The sequence below is a fragment of the Lepisosteus oculatus genome, chromosome 4, assembly GCF_040954835.1.
Source record: "Lepisosteus oculatus isolate fLepOcu1 chromosome 4, fLepOcu1.hap2, whole genome shotgun sequence".
In the NCBI taxonomy this organism is placed as follows: domain Eukaryota; kingdom Metazoa; phylum Chordata; class Actinopteri; order Semionotiformes; family Lepisosteidae; genus Lepisosteus; species Lepisosteus oculatus.
The window spans coordinates 59,747,673-59,771,367 of NC_090699.1; the positions used below are offsets into that span (position 1 = coordinate 59,747,673).

The 23,695-nt window shown below is 37.8% G+C and overlaps 2 protein-coding genes across 5 annotated transcripts; both read right to left on the reverse strand.

Moving 5' to 3' along the window:
- Positions 1 to 286: 286 nt before the first annotated feature.
- LOC102686003 (SRSF protein kinase 3) lies at positions 287 to 11,402 on the reverse strand. Of its 3 annotated transcripts, XM_015348353.2 has the most exons (12): positions 11,210 to 11,402; positions 9,220 to 9,344; positions 8,216 to 8,324; positions 7,851 to 7,938; positions 7,305 to 7,392; positions 6,389 to 6,495; positions 5,532 to 5,694; positions 4,538 to 4,635; positions 3,410 to 3,517; positions 3,048 to 3,117; positions 2,859 to 2,951; positions 287 to 2,282 (listed from the first exon to the last, which is right to left on the reverse strand). In XM_015348353.2, exons 1-12 carry the CDS (start codon positions 11,260 to 11,262, stop codon positions 2,098 to 2,100), a joined length of 1,287 nt encoding a protein of 428 aa, XP_015203839.2. In that variant the 5' UTR covers positions 11,263 to 11,402; the 3' UTR covers positions 287 to 2,097. The 3 variants fall into 3 exon arrangements, with proteins under 3 accessions (XP_015203839.2, XP_015203838.2, XP_015203840.2); XM_015348352.2 differs by having other exon boundaries at positions 2,859 to 3,117; XM_015348354.2 differs by lacking the exons at positions 9,220 to 9,344; positions 11,210 to 11,402 and having other exon boundaries at positions 2,859 to 3,117; positions 8,197 to 8,286.
- Positions 11,403 to 16,368: 4,966 nt separating this feature from the next.
- On the reverse strand, positions 16,369 to 22,423 carry LOC107077479 (ankyrin repeat domain-containing protein 10-like). Of its 2 annotated transcripts, none has more exons than XM_015348355.2 (5): positions 21,939 to 22,423; positions 20,943 to 21,165; positions 20,156 to 20,349; positions 19,161 to 19,289; positions 16,369 to 18,161 (listed from the first exon to the last, which is right to left on the reverse strand). In XM_015348355.2, the coding sequence occupies exons 2-5, from the start codon at positions 21,121 to 21,123 to the stop codon at positions 17,904 to 17,906; spliced, it is 762 nt and encodes a 253-aa protein (XP_015203841.2). In that variant the 5' UTR covers positions 21,124 to 21,165; positions 21,939 to 22,423; the 3' UTR covers positions 16,369 to 17,903. The 2 variants fall into 2 exon arrangements, with proteins under 2 accessions (XP_015203841.2, XP_015203842.2); XM_015348356.2 differs by having other exon boundaries at positions 20,943 to 21,178.
- Between the last annotated feature and the right edge of the window lie 1,272 nt (positions 22,424 to 23,695).

Below are 23,695 nucleotides of genomic sequence, written 5' to 3' on the forward strand. Positions count from 1 at the left end.
ACATTCCTGGTGTTTAAGTAAATAAGTAGGAGCATGACTCAGTCTCAGTCGAGACTTGCTTTAAACAGTTCATTCTAAAACGCATTAGACAGAATTTAAACTGAAAATCGTAGTTTTTTTATTATGCTCCACTGTCTTCAATTTACAATTTTACATTAGTTTGATGTAAAATGTATACATTCCTTGTCAAGACTTATATTGTCCATTAACCACAGCCACAAAAATATCCATGTAACAACCACAGCAATAAAATGGAGGACAAAGTGAATAGACCGCAGAACAGGAATAATTTAAAACATTTATGACAGAACAACGAGAAGTCAGAACAAACACAACCATTAAGAGCACATATGAAACCAAGGAGTGTTCCAGTAGACAACAGAAACATCATATTACAGTATATGTTCTGTGCCATCCCCAAATCATATCTGCTATGAAACATATACAAGCATACCAAAACATGATACCTGCTTTTAAACACTAAACCTGATCTTCTTTTGCTCAGGAGCAATGTATTTAAAAAATAATAGAAAAAAACTTCAACAGATAAATCTGAACATTTTAAAAACACCGTTAGTTCTGTAAGGCAGGTGTTGAGAATCACAATCTTGGAAAGCCTCTGTCCGTTTCATCTCATAAATCACCCTAAAAAGTGAGTTTGTAAAGTTTGGAACACCTGTAAGTTATTAATCAAATAAGTTCCTGGTTTGCTCAATGAAGAGAGCACCGGTTCCTAAGGACTAAGTTATATTCATATTGTCAGATGATCTTAAATCACCAATTTAATACTTCTCCTGTTTAATTAATCACAAATGCTTCCAAATCTTTGGAAACTGCTGTTTTAATGGGTACGGCTAGGTTGTAGGTTATTTGCCAAACATTGGATTGAGGCTTTCCGAGACCGGGGTTGGAGTCTTCTGCTGTAAGGCTTCAAGTAGTTCAGACATGTGCTTAAAGGCTCTCCCAATGTGATTTGATTTAGCACCAAGTAAAATTGCCATTTTATATTCCACTCCAAACGTGTTTTGTCATTTTTATGTGCCCTGAGTAACTATATGAAACAATGCCATCATGTTTCAAGTTTTTGATTAGCAAAGGGATGTCCAGCCCTGGTCCAGGTGAAAGCACCAGCAACTGAAGAGCAGGGACAAGTTATCAAATTGGTCTGAGTAAACCAATTACAATGTTAAAAGCTGAGTTAGAACGAAAACCTGTAGACACACTGGCTCTCCAGGATCAGATCTGTGAATCAGCAGAAACTGTCCCTTAGTAAACGGGACCATATACAGTATATTTTAAAGAACATGTTTAACTGTTTGCCTTTTTGTAACTAATTAATAGTAGGACTTCATATTACTTCTTGTCAACAGTATTGTGTTTCCCCAGCCTCTGCTACACCTGTGTTTATCTGCATGTTTCTCTACTGCTGCTTTCTGTGCCGAGCGTTTTGAGTGATTGTAGCTGTTAGTCAAGCCCTTATGGGATTTTTAGTAAGTCAGTTTTAATTAAATCTTTAATTAACTGAATATTTTTTTTGTGTAAAATAGCTTAAATATTTTTAACCCATTTTAACCTTTTTTTTCCAGTCCTAGAGTTTCTCTTATCAGCCTTGTCTTAGTTTATATCCACGGTAGCCTCTTTCACAGTTTTATAACCAAATAAATAGAATCTAACAATCTCGTGCTTTGTACAAAATGTAGGGTGGCTGTTCTACTGATTTGAATTCAACTGTTTTTACTCTGTACTCATATCCATCTTTACAACCATTTCTGTAGACTTCTCTGCACTGTATACTGTATCTAGTATGACTAGATGAGCATACTGATTTCAATTGCTGTCTTAAAATCCATTCGATTTTATGTTTAAATATATCTCAGTTATATCTCAGTTACACATTGCCTCCAAAATGCTTCCAAATCTTTGGAAACTGCTGTTGCCATATATTTAAAAATAAACAGAAGTACCCTGCTCTTTCAACACATGCCTCAATATATTTTCCATGTTTTGTATTGCCGTATTTGTACAGTATATCTATTTCCCCAACTGTCCCACTGTATTGACGTGTAGATTCTATGAAGGTCAGCACAGTTTCCCAGTTTAGGATGTGAGCCAAGGGTGTCTCAGGCACTGGACTGCCGTGGCTCTTTGCTCTGGGCTGAAGGCCAACATGCAGAGCAGAAAATCTGCAAACAGGGCGGCTTCCTTCAGGCCTAAGTGGTATTTCTCTACCAGGACCTCATATATCCCCCAAGGCCGCAGCACTTGAATTCGCCGGAGATCACCTGGGACACAAAGCAGAACAAGGTGAATCACACTGACTGTGCCAAAAGCTGCCTCTCCAGCAGGGGGTCATGTTCACGCCAGCTGAGCTGTTGCCTGTGTAAGTGAACCAATAATCGCCTCATGATTTTCATGATTTGGACCCCCTGACAGAAGCCAGCCATAAAACTCAAACGATTCTCCTTGGTCAGGATTCAAGACCTCAGGTGTAAACCAAGACACACAGAAACTGATTTAGTTTCTTGCAGTACTTTTGCAAATAAGCAAGTGAAAATAAAAAGATGCTGCTGCTGAGTATTACTCAAAGAGTTTAAATTACATTAAATAATGCAAAACAATTGCCTACTGAAAAGATTTATTCAGGCCTAATTTACTAGCTATAATTGATGTGTTTATTCCGTGCAGTTAAAAAAGTAACTAAAATGTAAGTTTACCTTTTAGAATAATGATGCTATAAGGATAGACTATGGACTATGGATGGTCCAGTTTTACAGTTTTATGCATTTTGATGAGTGTATTGTGTCCTATCTGACCTTTTCTCACCATTTTATTTTCCTGTGTAGCTCCTGTTGCCTTACCTTTATAGGTAAAATATTCCCTGGAGTATTTGCCAGACAGGGCTACCCGTGCTGGGATTTTCCCCAGGAGTTCTATGATATGAGCAAGGTGATCTGCAAGCAAGAGGAAGACAAAGAGAAAACAATGCCAAAGAATCTCCCACTCTCCAGTTTCTAACACAGCACATCTGTCAGTGCCTCTCTGTTTACCTTCCTCCACTGAGTATGTTTTCCCAGCTCGTGGTTCAAACAAGGAGTCCCCAGTCACCAGCTCAAAAGCCTGTAATCATAGTCACTTGGTGAAATAGTTGTTCTCAAAAACACTGCACATTGACAAGTGCCGGCGATTTATCTCGGCACTGAGTCTGAGTAACACTGTATGCACCGTAAAATAACAGCAGGTAACAAGTGATATAGCAACAAAGGCAGCAAACAGGCACAGAGCTAGATTGAGCTGGCAGATGACGGGGAAGGTGAAAATGTAGGTTGCAGCAGACCCAAGCAAGAGCTCAGAAATGGTTCTCTCCAGGTGGCACGACAGAGCCTATGAGAGAAGAGCAGGTCATTCTTACCATACATGCTGTGCTCCAGATATCAGCAGGAGGACCATAGTCAGAGCCAATCAAAACTTCCAGCGAGCGATACTGCCGAGTCTGGATTTCATCGGAAAAATGCTTGTACTGGACATTTAAGGAAATAAGAAATGCGTACTAATTAGGAGGGATTAATAAAGTATAGCTTGTCTCCACCATGTCTCATGAAGTGTAGGTAATACACATGACTCCTGTCATGTTTTATAATAAGAGCATTGGAAAGGTTTTGAATGAGAGGAGGTCTTTTGGCTCTTTCAAGTTGTTTTGGTAGCTAATTGATTGCACCACGTGAAATATTTAAGAAATTCAGCAGCAGGGCTCGGTAATGTGTTTAAATTAAGATCCCTTATCCTTTTGTGTCTCTAATTTTTACTCCTTAACTCTCCCACTCTTAATTTGCTCTTGAGTATTACTCAACTACCATTTCAACTACCATTTTCACAACTGAACTTCAAGTAGTCCTCTGGGTTGCCATACCTCGGAGGACTTCTGATATTTCAATTACTTTTTTTCCAGATTTATTTCTTCATCCAACTACCCATCCATTGTCTAAGTGCTTTATCCAATACAGTTTCATGGAGCAGCCGGAGCCCCCGTCCCCCTATCCCAGCAAGCAGCTGGTTATAGGTAGGATACACCCTGGATGGGGTGTCTGAGATCACAGGGCACACGCAGACATAAACACAAACATGCACACACCAGCGCCAGTTTTCCCAGAAGCTGGTTCACCTACCAGTATGTCTTTGGACTGTGGGAGAGAACCCATGCAAAAATGGGGAGAATATACTAACTCTGTGCAGATAGCGCCCCAGGTCTGTAAATGAACTCAGGGCCCAGGTGCTGCAAGACAGTAATGCTAACCAATGCGCCACCATGGTTAAATTTTCAAATGTTTCCAAAACGAGTCATAAGTCTGATCGGTCTGTAATTGCCTCATATTCTTCCTTTTTTTAGAATGGATATCATGAACATATTTTTAAGTATCTTGAAAGATCCTAGCTAACGGCCTCTTAATAGCATTTTTTTAACTTATTTGGAAAGGTTTGGGACCTGAATATTTTTATTAATCTGTCATGGTTTTTTTATTGGAAGAAAAGTAGCACATACCACCCAGCAGGAGCTACCCAGATCTGCAATTTTTACTTTTATCTCTTCAGCTGTTACAGACTTTGGGTCAAACTGCAGGTTGTCACAGTGGTCCACATCTGGGGAGGAAGGGGGTAAACAGCTCAGGGAGTACAGAAACTCTCCATGTCACTGACAAGGATTTGCGTTTTTGTCTCACTGGTGGAAGAGGAAGAGGGTCTCTGAGATTTGGAATACAGAGCAGATGAAGGACTCCACCATTAATCATTACTCCTGAAAATAATGAAAATTATTTCTCAAATGCTAATTTTCATAACTAAGTGAAAATAAAAAAAGGAAGGGGAAAGGTTTAGGATCCTCTGTAATTTAACTAAATTCGGCACCCGTAGTGCACATTGGAAGCTATAATCTATAGATCCCTTTTTCAGATGCCAGCAATGACAATTTTGTTTGTGAGCTCTCAGAGGTGGCATACTATTGGCAGGGCACCACCAAATTATTATAAAAGTCATTGGGTTGGTGCTCAAGTGTCACTCTGTCAAGCAAAATAAGACCCATGAATTAGATTCGTACTATATGAAACTGGTATTTTTGTGATGCATGCTAGATCCTTCTTCAAGCAACATTTTGTTGTGCATTATATTTTATTTCGTACCCTTTCATGTAAACACGTTGACTGAAATGAAACTTATATTTTCGTTTATTATGGTCACTCTTATTTTTAAAAAGGAGATGCCATTTAGCATAGAGAAAGAACCATTTACATTGTAAGGATGTGATATCCTCACATCCTCAATTTCTGAACTATCTTTGTGGAGATATTTTCTCCCCACATGGAAAGTGATAAATGCTGGCCCCTCCCACACACACATACAAACTGTACTGAAGCAGACCTGTTTAGTCCCTACTGTATTTAACACTGGTTTGGGAAACCTCAGTTTTCTGGTATTCACTGCCACTACATTGATGTTACAATATTTCAAAGACTAGCAGCTACTGTACTACTATACTGTACCTGCTCGGTCCATTCTCTTGTATTCATGTAACTTGTCTTGTACAGCTCCCTCTTCTGACTGCTTTGTGCACTGCTCACCTATGCACAGTAGAATATTCTCTGGCTTAATGTCAGTGTGGATGATTTTACACTGGGTGTGGAGGTAATCCAGTCCTTGAAGAACCTTCAAGGAAGACAGGTTAAATTTCAGTAGACTGAAATTTAAAATAACCTAACATTTGAAATGACCCAATTACACATATGTTTATCGTGATCAATCCTTGTCAATCAAAAAACAGGTAAATTGACATTTTTGTTCTTCAAGAGATCTGTTTTGCTACTTTTACTAGTTCTGTCATATCTAACATGAATAATTATTATGTAGCAAAAAATAATCTTTTAAAGTTAAAATAGCTTCAAAATAATAAATATCTTAACATGTCCCCTGGAATACCTGTTCAATTAAGTTCAATCTAATAAATACATCTTTTATTGTTGCCTGCCATTTTTTACACTCAGAAAACCAAAATGTTTATTTAGAGGTATCAAATGAAATCCTTCTGATGAAATATTTATTTATTTTACTACCTCCAGTTAGGTCTTGCCTATGCGCTGTCAGCTTGGCTGTGTGGATTTTAGGATTGAAGGATAATTAATGGTTGTTTTGAGCTCTTAAACAATTTATGATTTTAAATAGCCTGTAATGTACAAAAATTCAGAGTTTCATTTTAAGATTTAAGCAAAAGAAAAATAAATGGTCAAATTATGCCAGTTAAAAGGGGTGTACTGTAAGTTTAATGAAAAGGAAACCTCCAAGCATTTTGTTGATGGACTGACAGATTTGTAATGGTCATAATATTCACCCTTTCATTTCTCACCTGTCGAATGATAGATTTCACCCATGACAATGGAAGACCAAGAGAAGTGTAGTCCATCATCCAGCTGTGGAGGTTCTGCCCCAATAATTCAAATACCAGGCACATGTCTGACCTTTTCAGTTAAGGGCATTTTTGGAAACGGGGCTGTAGTCAGATTATTTATTGGCTAAAAAGATCAGGTTTGCCAAATGTCTTAAAATAAATTCACAACCTGAAAAATGGTTAAAAGTTCAATTTTCAATGTTCCTAAATCATTACAAGCCTTTAAGATATATGACTGAAATCTCTAATACTTTTATTACAGGTACAACATTGCTTTTTATCTGGCCCCTGATGCATATATTTTACTTCCTGCATGAACCATCATTGAAAATTTAAAAATAGTTTCATGATAAAAAAATAAAATCATTTTTTAGTTGTTTTTGTTTAGTCTAACTTATTAGTAAAGGACTGGGATGAATTCTGATTAAATATAAAACCAAAAGATGTTTTTTGTTTTCAGTTGGATTGCGTTTGTTGGTATTCAGTTCTATCCAAATAATCTATCACCCTTATCTCATTTTATTCCATGGAATAGGCTTCCCTGGTTCTACAGCAGAGATACTACTGAATCATAAGACACAAGGTTTGAAATCAAGGACACCAATATCTCCAAAACTGTAGCAGTGAAGTACAGCTAACCTACTCCCAAAAAATTACAACAAACAAAATGGCCATACTAAATGTATTCATTTTTTCTGTGTTTCATTTTATTTCCATATTTCAACAACGCCTTTTAGACATATCTTAGAAAACATTTATTCGATACAGCAAACCATGAACCTTGGAATTCTCTTCTTCATATAGGTGTATTCTCAGAGCTGTTGGCCAATGGTAGTACTGGTCATCATAATTCTACTTCATAATTAAAGGATACGGATTCCGTTTTTCCCCACAAGTCTGAAGTCATCCAGCAGCTCAACAATGCATTCACCGTAGGGATGCTTCCTCATGGAGCCACAAGTCTGAGAACACAAAAGAAATGCAATAAAATTAGAACACCAATAAAATGAAATACACTAAAGGGATGTTTGTTTTTATTTTAAATAAATTCGGTATAACTGGCATCGTGCCAGTATGTTATCCTTGTGCCTGTTGCCTGCCTGGATAGGCTCTGGCTTTCCTTCAGCCCTGGATGGGATGAAGAGTTCAGAAAATGATAAATTTAGAATATTATTATACAGTATACTGCCAACTGTATGGGCTGTGAACTTGCAGTAAGAACCCCATTAAGTCCATTGTTTAATTACTAATTATTGCTGTACTATAGGTTTGTGGTGCTACTGTATAACCTGGCAGAGCAGGTGTATCGCCTTCATCTCTGCAATACTCAGACTATCGTTGTAACCTAAATTGATTAGCAAGCACTGATTCAAACTACAGATACAAAAATAAGTTGACAAATGAAAAAAGAAAGGCTTACACATCGCAACAACGCCAGCTCGTCCTGCGCAGCTTGTGTGAAATTGGCTCCGCTCTTTGACACTTTCACAGCCACAACTCTCTTCTTACTGAGAGAAAATCCAGCATAATTATTGCACAATTCACTGTGTAAAAAGCCTTTATAAAATAATAACACGTTTCAGTGGTACTGCAGTAGAAGTTCAGTAAGGTTATTCCGCGGCAAATCAATTTGGCTGTTTCAATCCATTACAAAATGTTTAGTTTGTTACTTTTGTAATACCAGAAAGGATCTATGAAAAAAAAAAGATATCATATATCCAAGCCTATCATGATGTGTCAATGTGTCAATGCAGAGCACAAAACACCTGCAGACTGATGACATACTGTAGGTCCAGGCAGAGCCACACAGTGGAAAAGTAGCCCCATCCGAGTTTCCTCAGCACTCGGTATCTTCCGTTAAAAGTGTCCCCTATCGTCACGGGATGGTAACCTCCTACAGAGAAAGAGGAACACAAACAAATTAAACTCCAGAAGGGAAATCAATTATGTGGATGGAATGTCAAATTCTATAGAGACCAATGGAATCCAACAGCTGTCTATGCCAATGTATGGTTGTGTAGCCAGTTCCTGATAACTGACCGGCCTCCCCACAAGCAAGCTTAAAGCCAATTGGGAATTGAAAGGAAAACGTGTTCCATCCGAGCTAATCTGTTATAAGTAGATGCCTCCTCAGAAGATCCATTAAGCAAATGGGATTATGCTGTTAAACAGTATCAACAGCTGAAAGTAGCTCAGAAAAAAACCTGCTGACCTGTCAGATGCTAATTTCAAACACTCTCCCTGACGAACGTTTTTTTCTATGGAGAGGTGTCAAAAAACCTGGCTATCAGAATGCTGCCATCAAATGGTCATATCTAGAAATTCCCTTTTCACAGGTGGGTCGCTAGTTACGTTTAATTCAGGCCTACAAAGTTCTGAAGTGGCCTGCGAGCCTGCAGCAATATCAGCTGAGAGCCATGTCAGTGCTCACTGCTTTAATCTTCTGATTTGCTACAGGAGCTGTAAGGAGAGAAGATGGGGTTGATCATATTCCACAAACGCGCTTATAATTATTCTTTGTTTCTTAACTAGTACGACTAAAAAATATGTGATTTCAGGTAGTCAAAATGGATGAGTCAAAACAACCATATTTTAAAGATAAAAAGGAAATATACTGCACTTGTGTCCTTGCACAAGAAGAATCACCTCCCCAACGTATACACTCTGACAGCTGCGTCTCTTGGTGGAAATTTGGAAAATTAATACTTTTTATCACCTAGGTACAGTACTATGAGAAGTGACACAATTTTACTTGTCTCTTTCTTCAAGCTGAAACGCCTATGACATACCATAACAATATTCACTGGGATCTTCTTGCTTCTTAGTTTCAGCTGTTTCTAGGTCCAGCAGCTTCTCAATGTAATTCCAGCTGTGTGACACATTTAGATTGGCCGGCACTGAAGAAACTGGACGTCTGCAATAAGGTACACTGTTATTAGAATGAATGATTAATTAAATGGAAATTTAATCTTTGTAATCAAAAGCCTTTGTTTTTGTGGTTATGGACCAATTATGAATTATTCATGTAATCATAGTATTAATCTTCATGGCACTCACCTGAAAAGATTGTGAATCCATTACAAAAAGCACCATGCAAAAAAAGTCAAGATTGTGGTCTGGTATATATTACTGATCACAGAAGTTAAAGGTCACTTCTGTGTCACAGAGGTGGTACATTGCTGTGGGTGGGCTGTTTTAACACCCTTATTTCTTACAGCCAACGAGGCAAGACAAAATGGGACTTCAGGACCTTGCTCAGGACTTGGTGCTCAGGTGTAGCAGTTACACAGTCATACAGATATGGCTCGAGGTCTTGTAATTTGTTTCTTCTGAGGCTGCTGGGTATCTGCGCAGACTTTCCTAATATTTATTGTAAAAATCGTGACTTTTTCTTCCTATAAAAATATCCCAAAATGTGATACAGAGAAAGAACAGACTTAGCCAAGATAAAAGGAGTTAAATAAGCATAATCACTTATAGAAACGTAATGGAAAAGATGGAAGGAGCAACCTTTGATCCAGTTAATCTGATATCATGAATGTAGAGACACATCACACTTGCTCTACCATCCTGTTGTTGTGTGCAGTTCAGTCATTCTTTTTAATCATTTTCAATATAAATGATATGTATTATGTGGTGTCCAGATACAGAAGCATCTGCACACAGCACACACTGTAGCTCCCCTGTCTCTGGACTGTACGGAGTGACCTGAGCTGTTTGCAACTTTTTATCCTGGATTAGAATACTGGCAAAAGAGCTGCATCTGCAGATCTAAAACTGTACTATGCACTGCCTTCCAAGAACACACATGTCAATATCAGAATGTTACATGAACTGAATATTTGAATTTATACTGTTCACAAATGTTTTGAAATGACTGTCTTTTCCCAATTGTTCTTGCACTCAAAATCATTACTCTTTTTGAAAACAGTCAAAGCATATGATTCGATTTACTGGTATATCAAAACAACTAGAACAGAACCATGGTTTTTGAGAATTAAACACTCCTGCAGAGCACTGCTCACAAAAATGTAGTGTTATAGCTGTATTCTTTGGAAAACATGGGAGAGGGTAGCCAGGAAACAATGTAGACAAAGATGACTTCAACACCAAAAAAAGAAAAATTATGACCCTAATAGACATTGATATGAGATACAATCTGGCAATGCCATATTCTGACACTTCATTTGCATTCCAGAGCATTTTATTGCACAAACACAGCAAAATTCTTTTGTCCAGCAGTAAATCTAATTATGACATGCCAGTTAAGATTTTTAAGTAAAAACATTACTTGCTAAAAACAATCCCAAAGAATTGAAGTGACAAATATCAGAAGGTGTACTTAAATCACTTCTCATAGGAACTTGTTAGAAACACACTGTGTGTCCAGTTGCTTGGCGACAGGAGCAAGATGATCTGAAACAGAAGCAATCCTTTAAAAATAAAACTCTGAACCATAAGGAGTTGAAAAGTATGGCATGATCAGTTTTACAACAATTTTTGTTGCGTGATTTTTTTACCCATTTCAAGCATGGGTTATCCTCACCTAATGACCCAACTTGGTATTTTTTTTCAGACTGCAATGCTTGAAAGATTTAAACAAGACACCCAAAGCTGCATTCCTGAGCTTTTTGGAAGCTGTACAAAAACTAAAAGCCCTAAATCATTGGTCTCAGCTTCGCAGTCACATACCACTCTAGCGCTGCAGAAGCACTGCACCTAAAGACTTTACGAAAGGGATTGCAAGCTCATTAAGTCCGTGTTCTCAGACATACTCACGGGTTCAGAGACACTTGCAGTTGTGTTGAAGCCTGAGGCTGAAAGCATTGCATGTCTACTAGTCTTCTCTTTCTGCTTCTGGAAGTATTCACCACACTGTCTTCAGCTAGTCAGCCTCGTGGGTGCTGTCAGGGAAAGCAAAGGGGGCAGGACCAGACTGGGATATCCTCCACTTTGACTCTGTCCTAAATAATGAGAGGATATTTGAGAGAGGAAGGACAGCTGATCTGGATTGGTTTACTCATGGTGTTGGGGATTTAGAGAGCATTAACCCTTTCTGTCTAATGGCATGGATTCATTTCAAACTCTAAGTATGTAAAGCTATGAAGTCCAGTGTCAAAACAGTTTTGCTGCATACACATAAACCTGTATCTAAATATCCCTATTTCTGAGACGGGATAGGATTTCTGGCTTGAACCTTTGGAGTCAACAGTGAGACAAGTCTGTGTAATGGAAATCAAACTTAATGATGTAATGTAATGAGTTGTAATAAAGTAGAGAGTTTAATGAGAAAAAATTGTAATACAGACTTGAAAAAGGTAACCAATGCTAAACACAATATTTTAAACAAGAACCTACTATTTTATTACATTTTTAATCTTGATTCCCTTGATTTAAATTCAGCATTTGGTACTTTGCATGAAACTTATCTGTTGGCCTTTTTTTAATAATTTTCCAGTAGAGACAACAAGCCATCAATAAAGATATCTAAATATTTTTCAAAGGTTGCTTCTCAAATTATCTATACTAACCATGACTAGTGTTTTAGAGACCAGAACACACATTAAATAATACTGTACATTTTAGATAGCTTTACAATCTATGTAATTTAGAGGCACAAGAGATAATCATTGCCAGAAATAAGACAAATCAAAGTTTCTGGTTAACAGCAAGTGGTGAGCTTAATGTCATTTTGTACATGAGAACAAGGCAGCAAGGGTGCCATTAAATTTCCATGCCCTCTATCAGGAATGTAAACCTGCTTGGAAGGAATGAATCAAGGCCAGGCATCACACTTCACAGCAGCCCAAGAATGCAGCCTGTTAAAAATATCGCCACCCGATCTGTTAAGGCTGCCCTCATCCTCGATTGTTATAATTCGCTCTTGTCAACACTCTGCTGGCACAGTGTTCAGTAGACACATATCGAAGAAAAAGCAAATGTCCTCATCGACCCCTTGATGAGGCTGAGGATAGGATGCAATACCTAACACTTGAACCACGACAAAATTCCTGGATATCATTGGATACCAATGCGCTTACTTCAACATAACCAAGATCACACTAGGAGGAAATGACAGCTCATTTTTTAAAAAAATGCCTTGATGGTGTACTTTGACACATAGACATTGAAAAAAGCCTTTCTAATAAAGGCAGGCCATTCTCAGAAATGTGTAGCTCCTGAGTCTGTGGCCAGCCAAGCTGAGGTTCGGAGAATGGAAACGATTCTAAAGGCACTGGCTCTATTCATAGGGGAAGGCTGTGCAGGTAGGTTCCAGCAGCAGATGGCCAGTATTTGGCTCTGAGAGGGACTATGCAACCATAAGTGTAGGATCGCTTCTCTATTAGCAAAATAACATTTCCACAGCTATGTGAGTGCACCAGGTAAATGGAAACCTGCCTATGAATACGAAAATAATTAATCATTTATAAGATGCCTTCATCCAAATTATCTTACAGAGGATAAGCAGTAAAACAATGCAATTAAAAACTGCTGTTTCACTGGGTAACCCTAATGAAGGTTTACCACTGTTACCCTGTCCTTTACCTAAAAAAATAGTCTTTCACTGTTTTTAAGTTCTTATTCTAAGTATTTACTTTGCATTGGTTTCTTAGAGTTTAAATTGTCCTTTGCATAATTCCGTATGCTTCATCATGAAAACTTTACTTGGCTTTTCTTTTATCATGGTGAGGCACTTCTATGTTTTTTAGTATTATTTCTAGTTTAGCTTTAACTGGAAGTTATCCCTGACCAACTAGACTTATTTGAGAACTGGCTTAATAAAAATCATTAATATAAATCACAAAAATGTGCTCTCTGATCGACCTATAGATGCTCTTATGTCAAGATAAAGAACTAAAGCAATATAATTTCATATAACAGTCTTTTGTTCATTAGACAGACAAATACTTAATGGGAAAAAAACATGCTTGAATGTTTCCAAAACTTAATTTTTGAAGCCGATTGTCATAAAGAACAAGAAGAAAACAGTTTGAAACTGCAATGAAAATACATTTGACAAATATAAGCAACAAGGGAATTAATTTTAAGGGAGATCTTACAAAACACTGTTTAGAATAAATAACAACTTTTAGTCATTATGTTCAGCTTTGGAAATTAAATCACAATTAAGTAGAGAGGTTGCCAGCATTTTATTGAAAAGTTGTAAATTTCTTAGTCATAGTTATATTTTAATATGATTTTTCAGCTCATTTATACAGTATAAAAAGTTTACACCTTTAAAAGCTGGAGAGATCAGATTAACCTCTTGTTTTGAGTGAAGTAATCCTTTGGGGATTTGTGGCACAGCATAGACTATGGCATAAAATGGCATAAAAGCAGCCTGTCAGATGTTATAAAACTGCAACTCCGTGAGTGTGTCTGAAGTTGACAGGTACGGTATTCCCAACTCGTAAAATTCACCTTTGGAGGAGGAAAACAAGTAGGATGACCAGTCAAAAAAATCATTCGCACAAAAAAAGGCTAATAAATATGGAAAGTCTGACGTTTTAGAAATAAAACAAAAGGCCTGTTTTTTTTTTACTTGCATGATATATAATATCAAAGTTACTTAGATAACATAAGTTTTCACTGTGAGACATGGGAGATGGTGGTACGTTATGCTAAAAAAAGATACACACGACCAAATTTAGCTGAACCAAAAATTCTTTATCAGATGAAATTAGCCTGAAATGTATGACATGTCACTCAAACAGAACTAAAAGCACTGAAGGAATCAACCAAAACAATGGCTTCCAGCATTAACTATAATTTTACCCTTTTTTTTTCCTTAAAAAGGAAAAAGTGGAGGCTTTTGATGTCTTGCAAGGCTGAAAACGCAAGTTGGACTTGATGTCCTTTTATTAACCTGGTCACAGTTCCATTGTCAGTAATTTGAGAATCCTTTCTCGTTGTTTACTGCAAATGCAAGATTATGTGCAAATTCATGAGGAAATGGGAACTCGTGAAAAAAAGAAAGTAAACTGAAGGACAGAATGCAAAGCAAGACTGTGCTTTAAAAAAGAACAAAAAAGGCAAGAAAAAAAAACAAACGTACCCAATCAAAAAGCAAAGTAAAGTGCCTGGCTCTTTACAGAGAGCAGGCAAAAAAGCTTAAGGAAAATAATAAAACTCAGGCTGATCTAGAATTTGCTGATGAATTCACACACAAGCCAGAAACATCAGTACCTTGTCACTTTTGGAATATTTCCTGGCGAATACTACAGAAGAGAAATTGTCCCCTATTTGCTCGTCCTGGTAACATGAAGGACAAATATATCTTGGATGCTGTGCATCTTATTTTTGGCTCTGACGTCATTTGTATTTTGTTTGGTCTCAAGAGAGAGGCTCCTCCTAGCACTTGCATCAGCTGTTATTGAGCAAAACCATGTCTCCTGACTCCTCACCCAAGTTTTTTTTTTTGCTTTTTCAATCATGTGAACAGTCCCAATGTGACTCTCTGTCATATAACATGCTGCAATTTCTTTCCCAGCCTGTCACTCTAGTCGTGGGCTGAACCCACATTGAATATCAACAATTAAAAAATCAAATATTGTAAGACAAAAAACATTTAATCAATGGATCCAGTGTTCTGGGATTTACATTTTCTACTGACCCATCTGAGAAAGTGATAGAAAGGTAACAGCTTCTGAGACTATTCTTGCATTTAAGATTTCAGGGTATTTAGTAAGACCACTGTTCCTAAGTGACTCTTTATTAGTGTGTTGTGCCTTTTAATACCAAACCAACAATGAGCTTTCAACAGTCCAGATTCATAAATACTTTCATGTGATAGTCAGGTAAACCCAGTTTAACAATTCTAGACAAAAACTGCCATTTAAGTATTTGATTTCCAGAAAAAAAGTAAAAATGAATCTATCCATTATCTAACTGCTATGTCCAACACAGGGTCACAGGAGAGCTGGAGCCTATAACAGCAAGCATTGGGCACCCTGGACAGATACCTGTCCATTGTAGGGCACACACAGACATAACACCCACAAGCTCACACCAGTGTCAATTGTCCCAGAACCCAACTAACTTAATACTATGTCTTTGGACTGTGTGAGGAATCTAGAGCACATGGCAGAAGCACATGTAAACTTGGAGAAAAGATACATTCCCCGAAACGGTAGCACTCCAGGTCAAAAATTGAACTTAGTGATCCAGCGCTGCAAGACAGCAATGAGCCAACATGTCACTGCAATTTTACTTTTTGAAAAATGCAAAAAAGAGCCAGCTCAGATATCTCTACAAGCTATTAACCTGCTGAATGTTCCAGGATTTTTTTTAAATTGTCCCCCATTTTTACCGGCTGGAAAAGGTGTGCCACTACAGAAGAAATCCTTTTTTCCCCTACATTTAAAAGCAATTTCTTAACCTTAGACTTTCAGTGGTACTTATGAGGAGTGTTTTGTATGTGGGTTTGTCCCCTGTCAGAATGAGCCATTTTCAAAAATTGGTAATATATGTAAAATACAAAATAAAATTAGAACTTGGAATGGCACCAGTAAGTCACTGAAGAAGGAGAACAGATGAAATACTGTAGCTCCTTTGGGATTTAATTAAATGTAGGAACTCACACCTGCTTTCAGCTTTAATATGACGCTGTACTCAATTTTCAAAAACAAACAATCAAGGAATCAGTATAAATGTTTGGATGGCAATAAGCATAAATGAATTTCTCAGCTGACAATATCAAAACCTTAAGCTAAAATGCTGTTTCCTCTGGAGCTGCACCACTAATGTGTTCTAAAAGCAGAATCAAATTGATAAGGGATAGAACAGCAAACATGCTTTAGATCTGGGAAGAAAAATATATGCAAACCACATAGATTTATCTTCTGCTGCTCAAAGTACACAGAACATCTTTGTCATCTCAGACAAACAAAACATTAACACCTCGGAAATGATGAGAAGTTTATATAAAAAAACAGTTTATGGTAAGACTATAATTTGAGCAAATAAATTATACTTAAATAATAAGGTACAATCCTGAAGACAACAGGACATTAAATGTCTATCTTTTTATGTTTCAAAACAATTTTTGAAGTGAATATCATTGAAAACACTAGCTGGGGGTGTGTCCAGCTGGGGGGGTGTCCATTAAGCATGATGACATGATGGTAGGCTCTTATTGAATGATAGGGCAGAGAGCAATGTTTTATATAGGCCTGTATAAAAAGCATGATGTATGTATGATGATTACATAGCAGCATTTAATCATTTAAAATATGTATATGGACAAGATAAATTAGTCCATGATAAATGAGATTATCGGACAATTAAGAAGACAATAAATATATCATTCAGACATAATGAATGATATATATATTTTGTAATGTTTTGGAAACTTCCCTCAGATGGTCAGCAAGACTGCTCCTGTGACTTAATATGGTAACTGGGTCTTCAATACAAAATGTTACATACAGTAGTGCAAGGTAGTACTCTGCTTAACTCGATAACGTTCACACAGGACTTGAGAAGATTAAAAAGTCTATCTAACTTTCAGTCTCATACCACACACCATACATCTTTAAACCACAGATGATGAAGACTACCATTTACTTTGGGTTAATGGCTGTTTATTAAAAAGAAAACAACAAGCAAAAAATATTTAGCATCTAATTACTCAAATAGTTTGGTATAGATGGATGATGATAACTGAGACTTTCCCCATCCATAACATTGTCAATAGGTTTGCTTACAACATACACTTTATCCTAGCTTACTGAGAAAACCAACTACACATCAGAGTCAGGTCGATGAGCTGGTTTGATTCGTTTTGTAAACAGTCTGTCGAGCATCTAACTGACACCACATGATAAACAGGGCGGAGAACTCGGTGCCACTGCTTAGCTCAAATCAGCACTACTCGTATACAGTATTTGTCTCTTCACATTTATAGCTCCTTTATTAAAGCCTGATTTTGTTGCATCTCTGAATTTAAGCCAGGCGGTGCCTGGTTGGCAGGAAGAATCTATGGAAAATCAGGTAAACATTTAGCTTTTTGGAAGAGAAATTTGAACACAACGCTAATGCTAAGGTCAAAGCTAAAATACACACTCATAATTTCTTCATTTATACTATCTGAATTAACCCATCTAATTTAACGGGCTAAGCTTAACCTTAACATTCTTGTTGGCCCTTGTTGGATTAGCTGTAAAAAGGATTAGGTGTAAAAATGCTGTTGTTGTGCTCACATGGCCTGCAGTTCAGTGGTGGACGAAGCAAACTTCGTAGTGAAAACCTTGATATAAATCAGAGACACTATCAGAGTAAAAAATGATCAACATTATTTGGAAATGGGGATAGCTTAGCAATGAAAAGACCACAAGTGAGGCATTTTCAATATGGTGTTCCTTCCATGACAGACACCTGCCACTCTCTTGTGTTTTGTTTCCTGGTCATATTTCCAGCAGGAGTGGATGCTGTCTTTATCAAAGGTTCAGTCCGCTAAGAATCCCTTCTCCAATTAACACCCTTCATTTGGTGTTCTAGGTATCCCTGCTTGAGGGGAGTCCTGAAGCTGCAGATCCTTGAACATCAAGTACTCCTTGAGACATAAGGGGATGTCGAAGGTGTGGAGGGCTGTGATCCTGCCGGGGCCCAGAGCATCTCGGATCCCCTTGCGACAAATGTGCTTCAGGGAGCGGGGCTCCTTCTGGAAGCTCTCGATCCAGGAAATCAGGGCCATCTTGGAGGCCAGCTGTTTAGGAGCCTCCCCTGTTTTCTGCACAAGGAGAAGGAGTCACACACAGTTCAGTGAATTCTCTTGGCTCAACGCTACCAAGGACAAATAGGCTGCTTACCTTATTGCTTGCCCTTTGTGCACAAAGAACAAATCAACGGCCAGGGGTTTTCAAAGTCTGAGCAACTCCAATTGTTTTAATTCTGATCAAATTATATGTTTTTTAGAAACGTTAAAGATCTAACTGCATTATCTTCTATAATGTGGAGTAAATGCGGTCCATAATATATTCCAATTCTGGTTAGACAGTGGGCTACATCTCTTAATCAAGTAGGAAAACACCTTGAAGATGTTTCAATCTGCATAAAAGCTGTAGCAACTGAACTGATAAACAATTGGAAATATGTGAACAGATATCATACTTGATTTGCCTACCGCTCTCAAATAGCCATTATGTAATAATACAATTATTATTATATATTTGTTTGTCTTTAGTCAAGGTGACAAAAGGTTTCCAGCTGAATGATATATGAGAATGTTAGAAATGTACAGTACACAATAAGACTAGTTTAAATTGTGCAATAATGACATTGTGCAACAATCTATGAAATCAATAAACTGACCCAAGGCCTACAATACTACTACAATAACAACAGTATTAAAAAAACACGTTTTTGTGGAGATTATGAGATTTCATACTGAAAAACGTTTTAAAACAACCAACATATAGAGGATCCCACTGTGGGCCCACATAAAACTGACCCAAACCCAAATGTAAACTGATGCCTGATTGAGGTTTTCCTCTGTATGGGTGCAAAAAAACTCTTGTAAGCAAAATGCAGCCTTCATGGTACAGGCTAGAACATGCATTTAGCAGGACGTCTGTAATTTCAGTTAGACCATGTGCCAAAATCAGAAATCGCTAGATTAAACCCATACCTTCTCGATGGCCTCCTAATATTTTAAATATCGGTTCCATGTTTTTTATTAAAAGCACAACTCTTGGAATTCATTAAGAAGAACACAATGATTTTTCCCTACCTTGTTCTTGTAGGTGATTTTAGCCCCTGCTTTTACGAGTAGCTGGATGCATTCAATCTGCCCGCTGCAGGCAGCCAGGTACATAGGAGTCACGCCCCAGATATCTGGAAGATCGACGTCTGCACCATGCTGAAGAGAACACAGGAACAGCTGATATACAGTCTCAAGTTGATATACTCATCTCAAATTGTTTCCATAAACATTTATTACCTCTTCAAATACTAATCTCAGGCCCAGTCACTGCAATAGACACAGCTACAGTGGAAGAGAATTTGTGGCTTATATTTGTTACTGAATACCTTTAGAGTAGAGGAGTTTATTACCATATGTACATGCACATTGGAATTCAAATTCATATACACTGGAAGTCAGAAGTGCAGAGTGCAGAGGTGCATTGAGTTCTGAGGCATTGCGCAGTTAGCTGTTTATGACACACAATGCCATATTTTTGAAGCTGTTCCTAAGTCTAGTGGCACCACCTTATAACACAACCTTGAAATCCTCCCAGATGACAAGTTTCAATTCATCATGAACGAGGATCAACAAACCTACGTAATACTACATCAATGTTCAAATTTCAGGTCAAACATCTGAAGTTCTTTTCTTTGTGAGAGTGCTTTGGCTGTACAAAAACAGCTGTGGTGTGAATGTTTGTAATTTAGTTTCCTTTGATGCTTTTGCTTTGTCTCTTCTGCGGTGCTTATTCTAAGCACAAAGCATATTTTAACGAGTGATCTTTGTAAAACAAAGCAATAGAAACACGATGTTTTAGATTGTTAGCCTTTTACTGATTGTAAGGGCAGCAGTGCGTTATCTCTACATATACATAAAAAGTTCAAGAGGAATAAGGTGAGAAACCCCTAGTCTGGGGAAAAAAGATGAGTGAAAAGAAAGAAAAACATCTTGTTTCTAACCTGCCAAACGGATCAAAAAATGTATCCATCTGGCAGATCTAGATCCAGGAAATGGATCTACCTTATACCAGGTTCACCCACCTGTATCAGCACCAGGGCACACTCTGGGAACAACCCTACAGCAGCGTGAAGTGGGGTACTACCATGCTTGCACTGACTGTTCACGTTCGCCCCATGTTTTAGCAGAAGCATCAAGGAAGACTTCTGCCCTTTGTATGCAGCCCAATACAGAGGTGTCTTCCCATAGTAATCCTTCTGGTCCACCTGCTCTTTTCCTGAAGGAACACAAACCACAGTCAGAGAAGACCACAATAGAGCCTATTCTAGGGCTCTTCATTTTAAGAATTAAGTTCTTGTCAATCTACCTCTTCTTATACGGCAAATATGGGAGTTTTGCAAAATGTACTGTTAGGGACTCCCATATACTAGTCCAACTTTATAAGAGACCTGCCTCTAGTTCACATCCAGCTGAGCAACTTAGAAAATATGTTATGGGTCCACTGGTCTCACTGTTAGGATATCAGAAAGCAATCTCTGTTTCAGACAGGTGTCCCCATGAGCTGACCAGCTGTCCCCCTGATCTTGCTTGCAGCCTGCAGAGACACTCCAAAGCTGGATCTGACTGACCAGTTGAGTGAGATGTTAAGCCAGGACAGCCATAACACGCTGAATGCAAGCTATTATCTTGAAAAAGAGACATGAATTTGTTAACTTGTACGTCTGTGAAAAAACGTAAAGAAAGATAACAAGCATAGTAATTAAAAGATAGGAACCTGTAATGTTGTATAATGCTGTACTCTTCGGATTGTAAAATACACCTGAATTACAGCAGTAATTGTGGAGATATCCTTTAAGGGACTTACTGTACCTGATGTGAGAAGAAGAGTACGCAGTTTTTCCACATTTCCACGGCTGGCCTCATAGTGGACGTCTGTCCACTTGTAATTGTAGTTGGGCGCAGTCTGGTAGCGGCGGGCCTGCTGCGTGGTGGACGGCGGTTTTACACACCGGATGTCCGTTCTTGATAAGGAACTGATGTAGAAACCCATTGCGTTCGCCTAGCACGGAACTTGCACTTCAGTATCATCTACCTGCAAGAGCAAACTGTGTAAGGAGTGGTTTTTACTCCTGACGCTGGTCCATGTGTGCTGTACAATATTGCCAGCATTTGATAACTCTGCAACTGTTTCCCCCAGAAATACTCCCTCTTGATGTATTATTTCCAAGAGCTTCGCAAAAGTGAACTGTTAACTCTGTCGTTAATTCATAAAGAAGATTAAGCGACGAATAAGATCAACATTTACAATTTGTATTCATGCATTTTAAAATAAAATGACATTCGACATTTTATTTCGAGAACGGTATAACCGCGCAGTCCTCAGCGGACAGCAACAATCAACAGAACTGGCCTTCTGTGTTGTTTCTAAAGAACACGACATTTATTACATGAATAGTTAAATGCACTTCTGTTGCCTACTACTTCTGTTCTCATTTTAATCGCTGCATTCTGATGTATTCCGTAATTTGAACTTTAATCCCTTCTTAAGCAATGTTATCGATACATATTTGCTTTGCCTAGCAAAGCATTAATTTATTATTGTGCTGAATCCATTTTTTCAAAAAAGAGCATTCACGTTCCGTATAACCTAACAATGCAATATTAGGTTAAAATCCGAAAATCAAAATGCTTTCTCCAGTAACACACACACAAAAAAATAAAAAATACACCATGATATCGAGTTCATAAAAAAATTAAAGAAACATCATTGAATACCCATGATCTTCTCCATACATTTTTATTACTGTAACGCAATGAACATATTTGCTGAACCATATTAAATAGAATGCAACAAACATTACTCACCTGTTTGTCATATATTTCCATTAGTACGTGTCGATTGATACCTAAATGATGTAATATTTTAACAGCTAGTCAGCAGTGTCAAAAACAACATACTGTTCTCCTTCCACCTCCAAAATTCACTTATTTTGATTTATAATATAACCATTTGGTTCTGAAAACGGGTTGCAGTTACGTTTTCTGTCAAGACTCCTTTTTTTTGGCAACCGTATTACGAAGTATTAACAAATTAAAGAAACAGAGGCCATCTGAATTCGAGGCAGTGCACTACTTATTTGGACATCATGTGCTTCTGCTGCTTTTGTTTTAAAGCATCGTATCGTATGTAGTTGCCTGTGGCCTACCGAGCGGAAATACTGTTGGTTTTAACCATGACCAACAAAAACCCCAAATTGTGATAATCGAGATTACTAAGATTTATTAAAAGGTCGATAAAATCGCCGTTGTCGTATCCTGGAGCCTCTCTTGCTCTGTCCAAGGTCCTGGAACTCCCAAGCTATTGCGCCTGCGCGCACAACACTAACCTTACTAAGCCTTATAAGCACTTTCGTTTAGAAGGGAAAAAGCAACAGGAATATACATAGTAAACACAGAACTTTGGGATTTTTTTAGAATTCGACATTCCTGTCACAGATACATTCAGTCAAGTTTGCCTTTGCATGTTTGCCTTTGCCTTTGGACAGTTGTTTAGTGTTTAATTCTGAATTCTCGAGAGATCTTGACTTTTTAAATTCTCAGAAGTATTGAATGCGACTTGGCTGTACAGAAGTACCCTTTCATGCTTTGAAATTCGAAGCACGTAAAGGGAAAAAGAACAACACAAGGAGCTCTTAGTATATATAAAATGTTTTGGTAAAAATTCTGGTAGCAAACAATGACATTGCAAACATTTATGAACTCGCATGCAAAGACTCTTCAGAACATCGAGATAAATGCCCACAACATGTGTTACTTTCATAATATAAACCTCATAATTACATATTAGAATCACAGCTTCAAATATTAAGAAATTGTTGTCTTTCAAAACGGAAACACTTTAAAATTAGTTTTTAATCACCTTTTTCTTCATACCTCCACTTATTAATAAAGCGATGTTCAAGAATCTAACCCGTCTTCCTTTAGGCAAGACACATTGCTAGAGTATTTACACCGTTTGTACGTTTTCCAAAATATCCTTTCCACAATAATTTTTTTTTCTCCTGTGGAACGAATCCAATATAATCTTCCAGGTGACTTGTGGGAAGACATTCTTTAGGATCATTACACAAATTTAAAAAGAACTAGGAGCCAAAATCTGGCAGCAGTCGGATTAGGGGTTAGGTATGGGAGTCTGCCTGCCAGGTCGAATGTTAGGGAGAGTCCTCAAATATACACATACTGTATGCTTAAACAGGTACCTGGATGGTTTTCTTTAAATATATATGCATAATACTCTATTATTACTGATCGTGTTGATCTTCCCTTAAATGCACTATATTATATTCTCCTCTGGGATTCCCAATATAGCAGCAGAGGAAAGAGGTAATCAATATATACAGCACCATTGAATTTCACATGATTGTTATTTGACCAGAATGCATCATACCTGGTTTACTGACTTGTAGATGTCCTCAAGCAAAACTGTAAACACTCAAAAATGTTTTTGTCACTGTTTAAGATGAAGAACAAACATTTCTGCTAATGAAGCCTCCAGCGTAAATCTGCTTGTTTGCATACACATACCTCTCATTAAACTAGGGACTGCAGCAAACAGCTCTGCT

Bases quoted from the DNA above. Each gene is read 5' to 3' on its own strand.
- LOC102686003 (XM_015348352.2), bottom strand. From the start codon at position 11,262: ATGCAATGCTTTCAGCCTCAGGCTTCAACACAACTGCAAGTGTCTCTG. The intron at 7,939-8,215 runs GTATGTCATCAG...ATTTTCTCTCAG, and splicing joins TGGCTCTGCCTGGACCTACA to TAAGAAGAGAGTTGTGGCTG. The intron at 4,636-5,531 runs GTACAGTATAGT...CTTCCTCCCCAG, and splicing joins CAAGAGAATGGACCGAGCAG to ATGTGGACCACTGTGACAAC.
- LOC107077479 (XM_015348355.2), bottom strand. From the start codon at position 21,123: ATGGGTTTCTACATCAGTTCCTTATCAAGAACGGACATCCGGTGTGTA. The intron at 20,350-20,942 runs GTACAGTAAGTC...GTGTTCCTTCAG, and splicing joins TACTCTTCTTCTCACATCAG to GAAAAGAGCAGGTGGACCAG. The intron at 18,162-19,160 runs GTAGGGAAAAAT...CTCCTTGTGCAG, and splicing joins AAATCACCTACAAGAACAAG to AAAACAGGGGAGGCTCCTAA.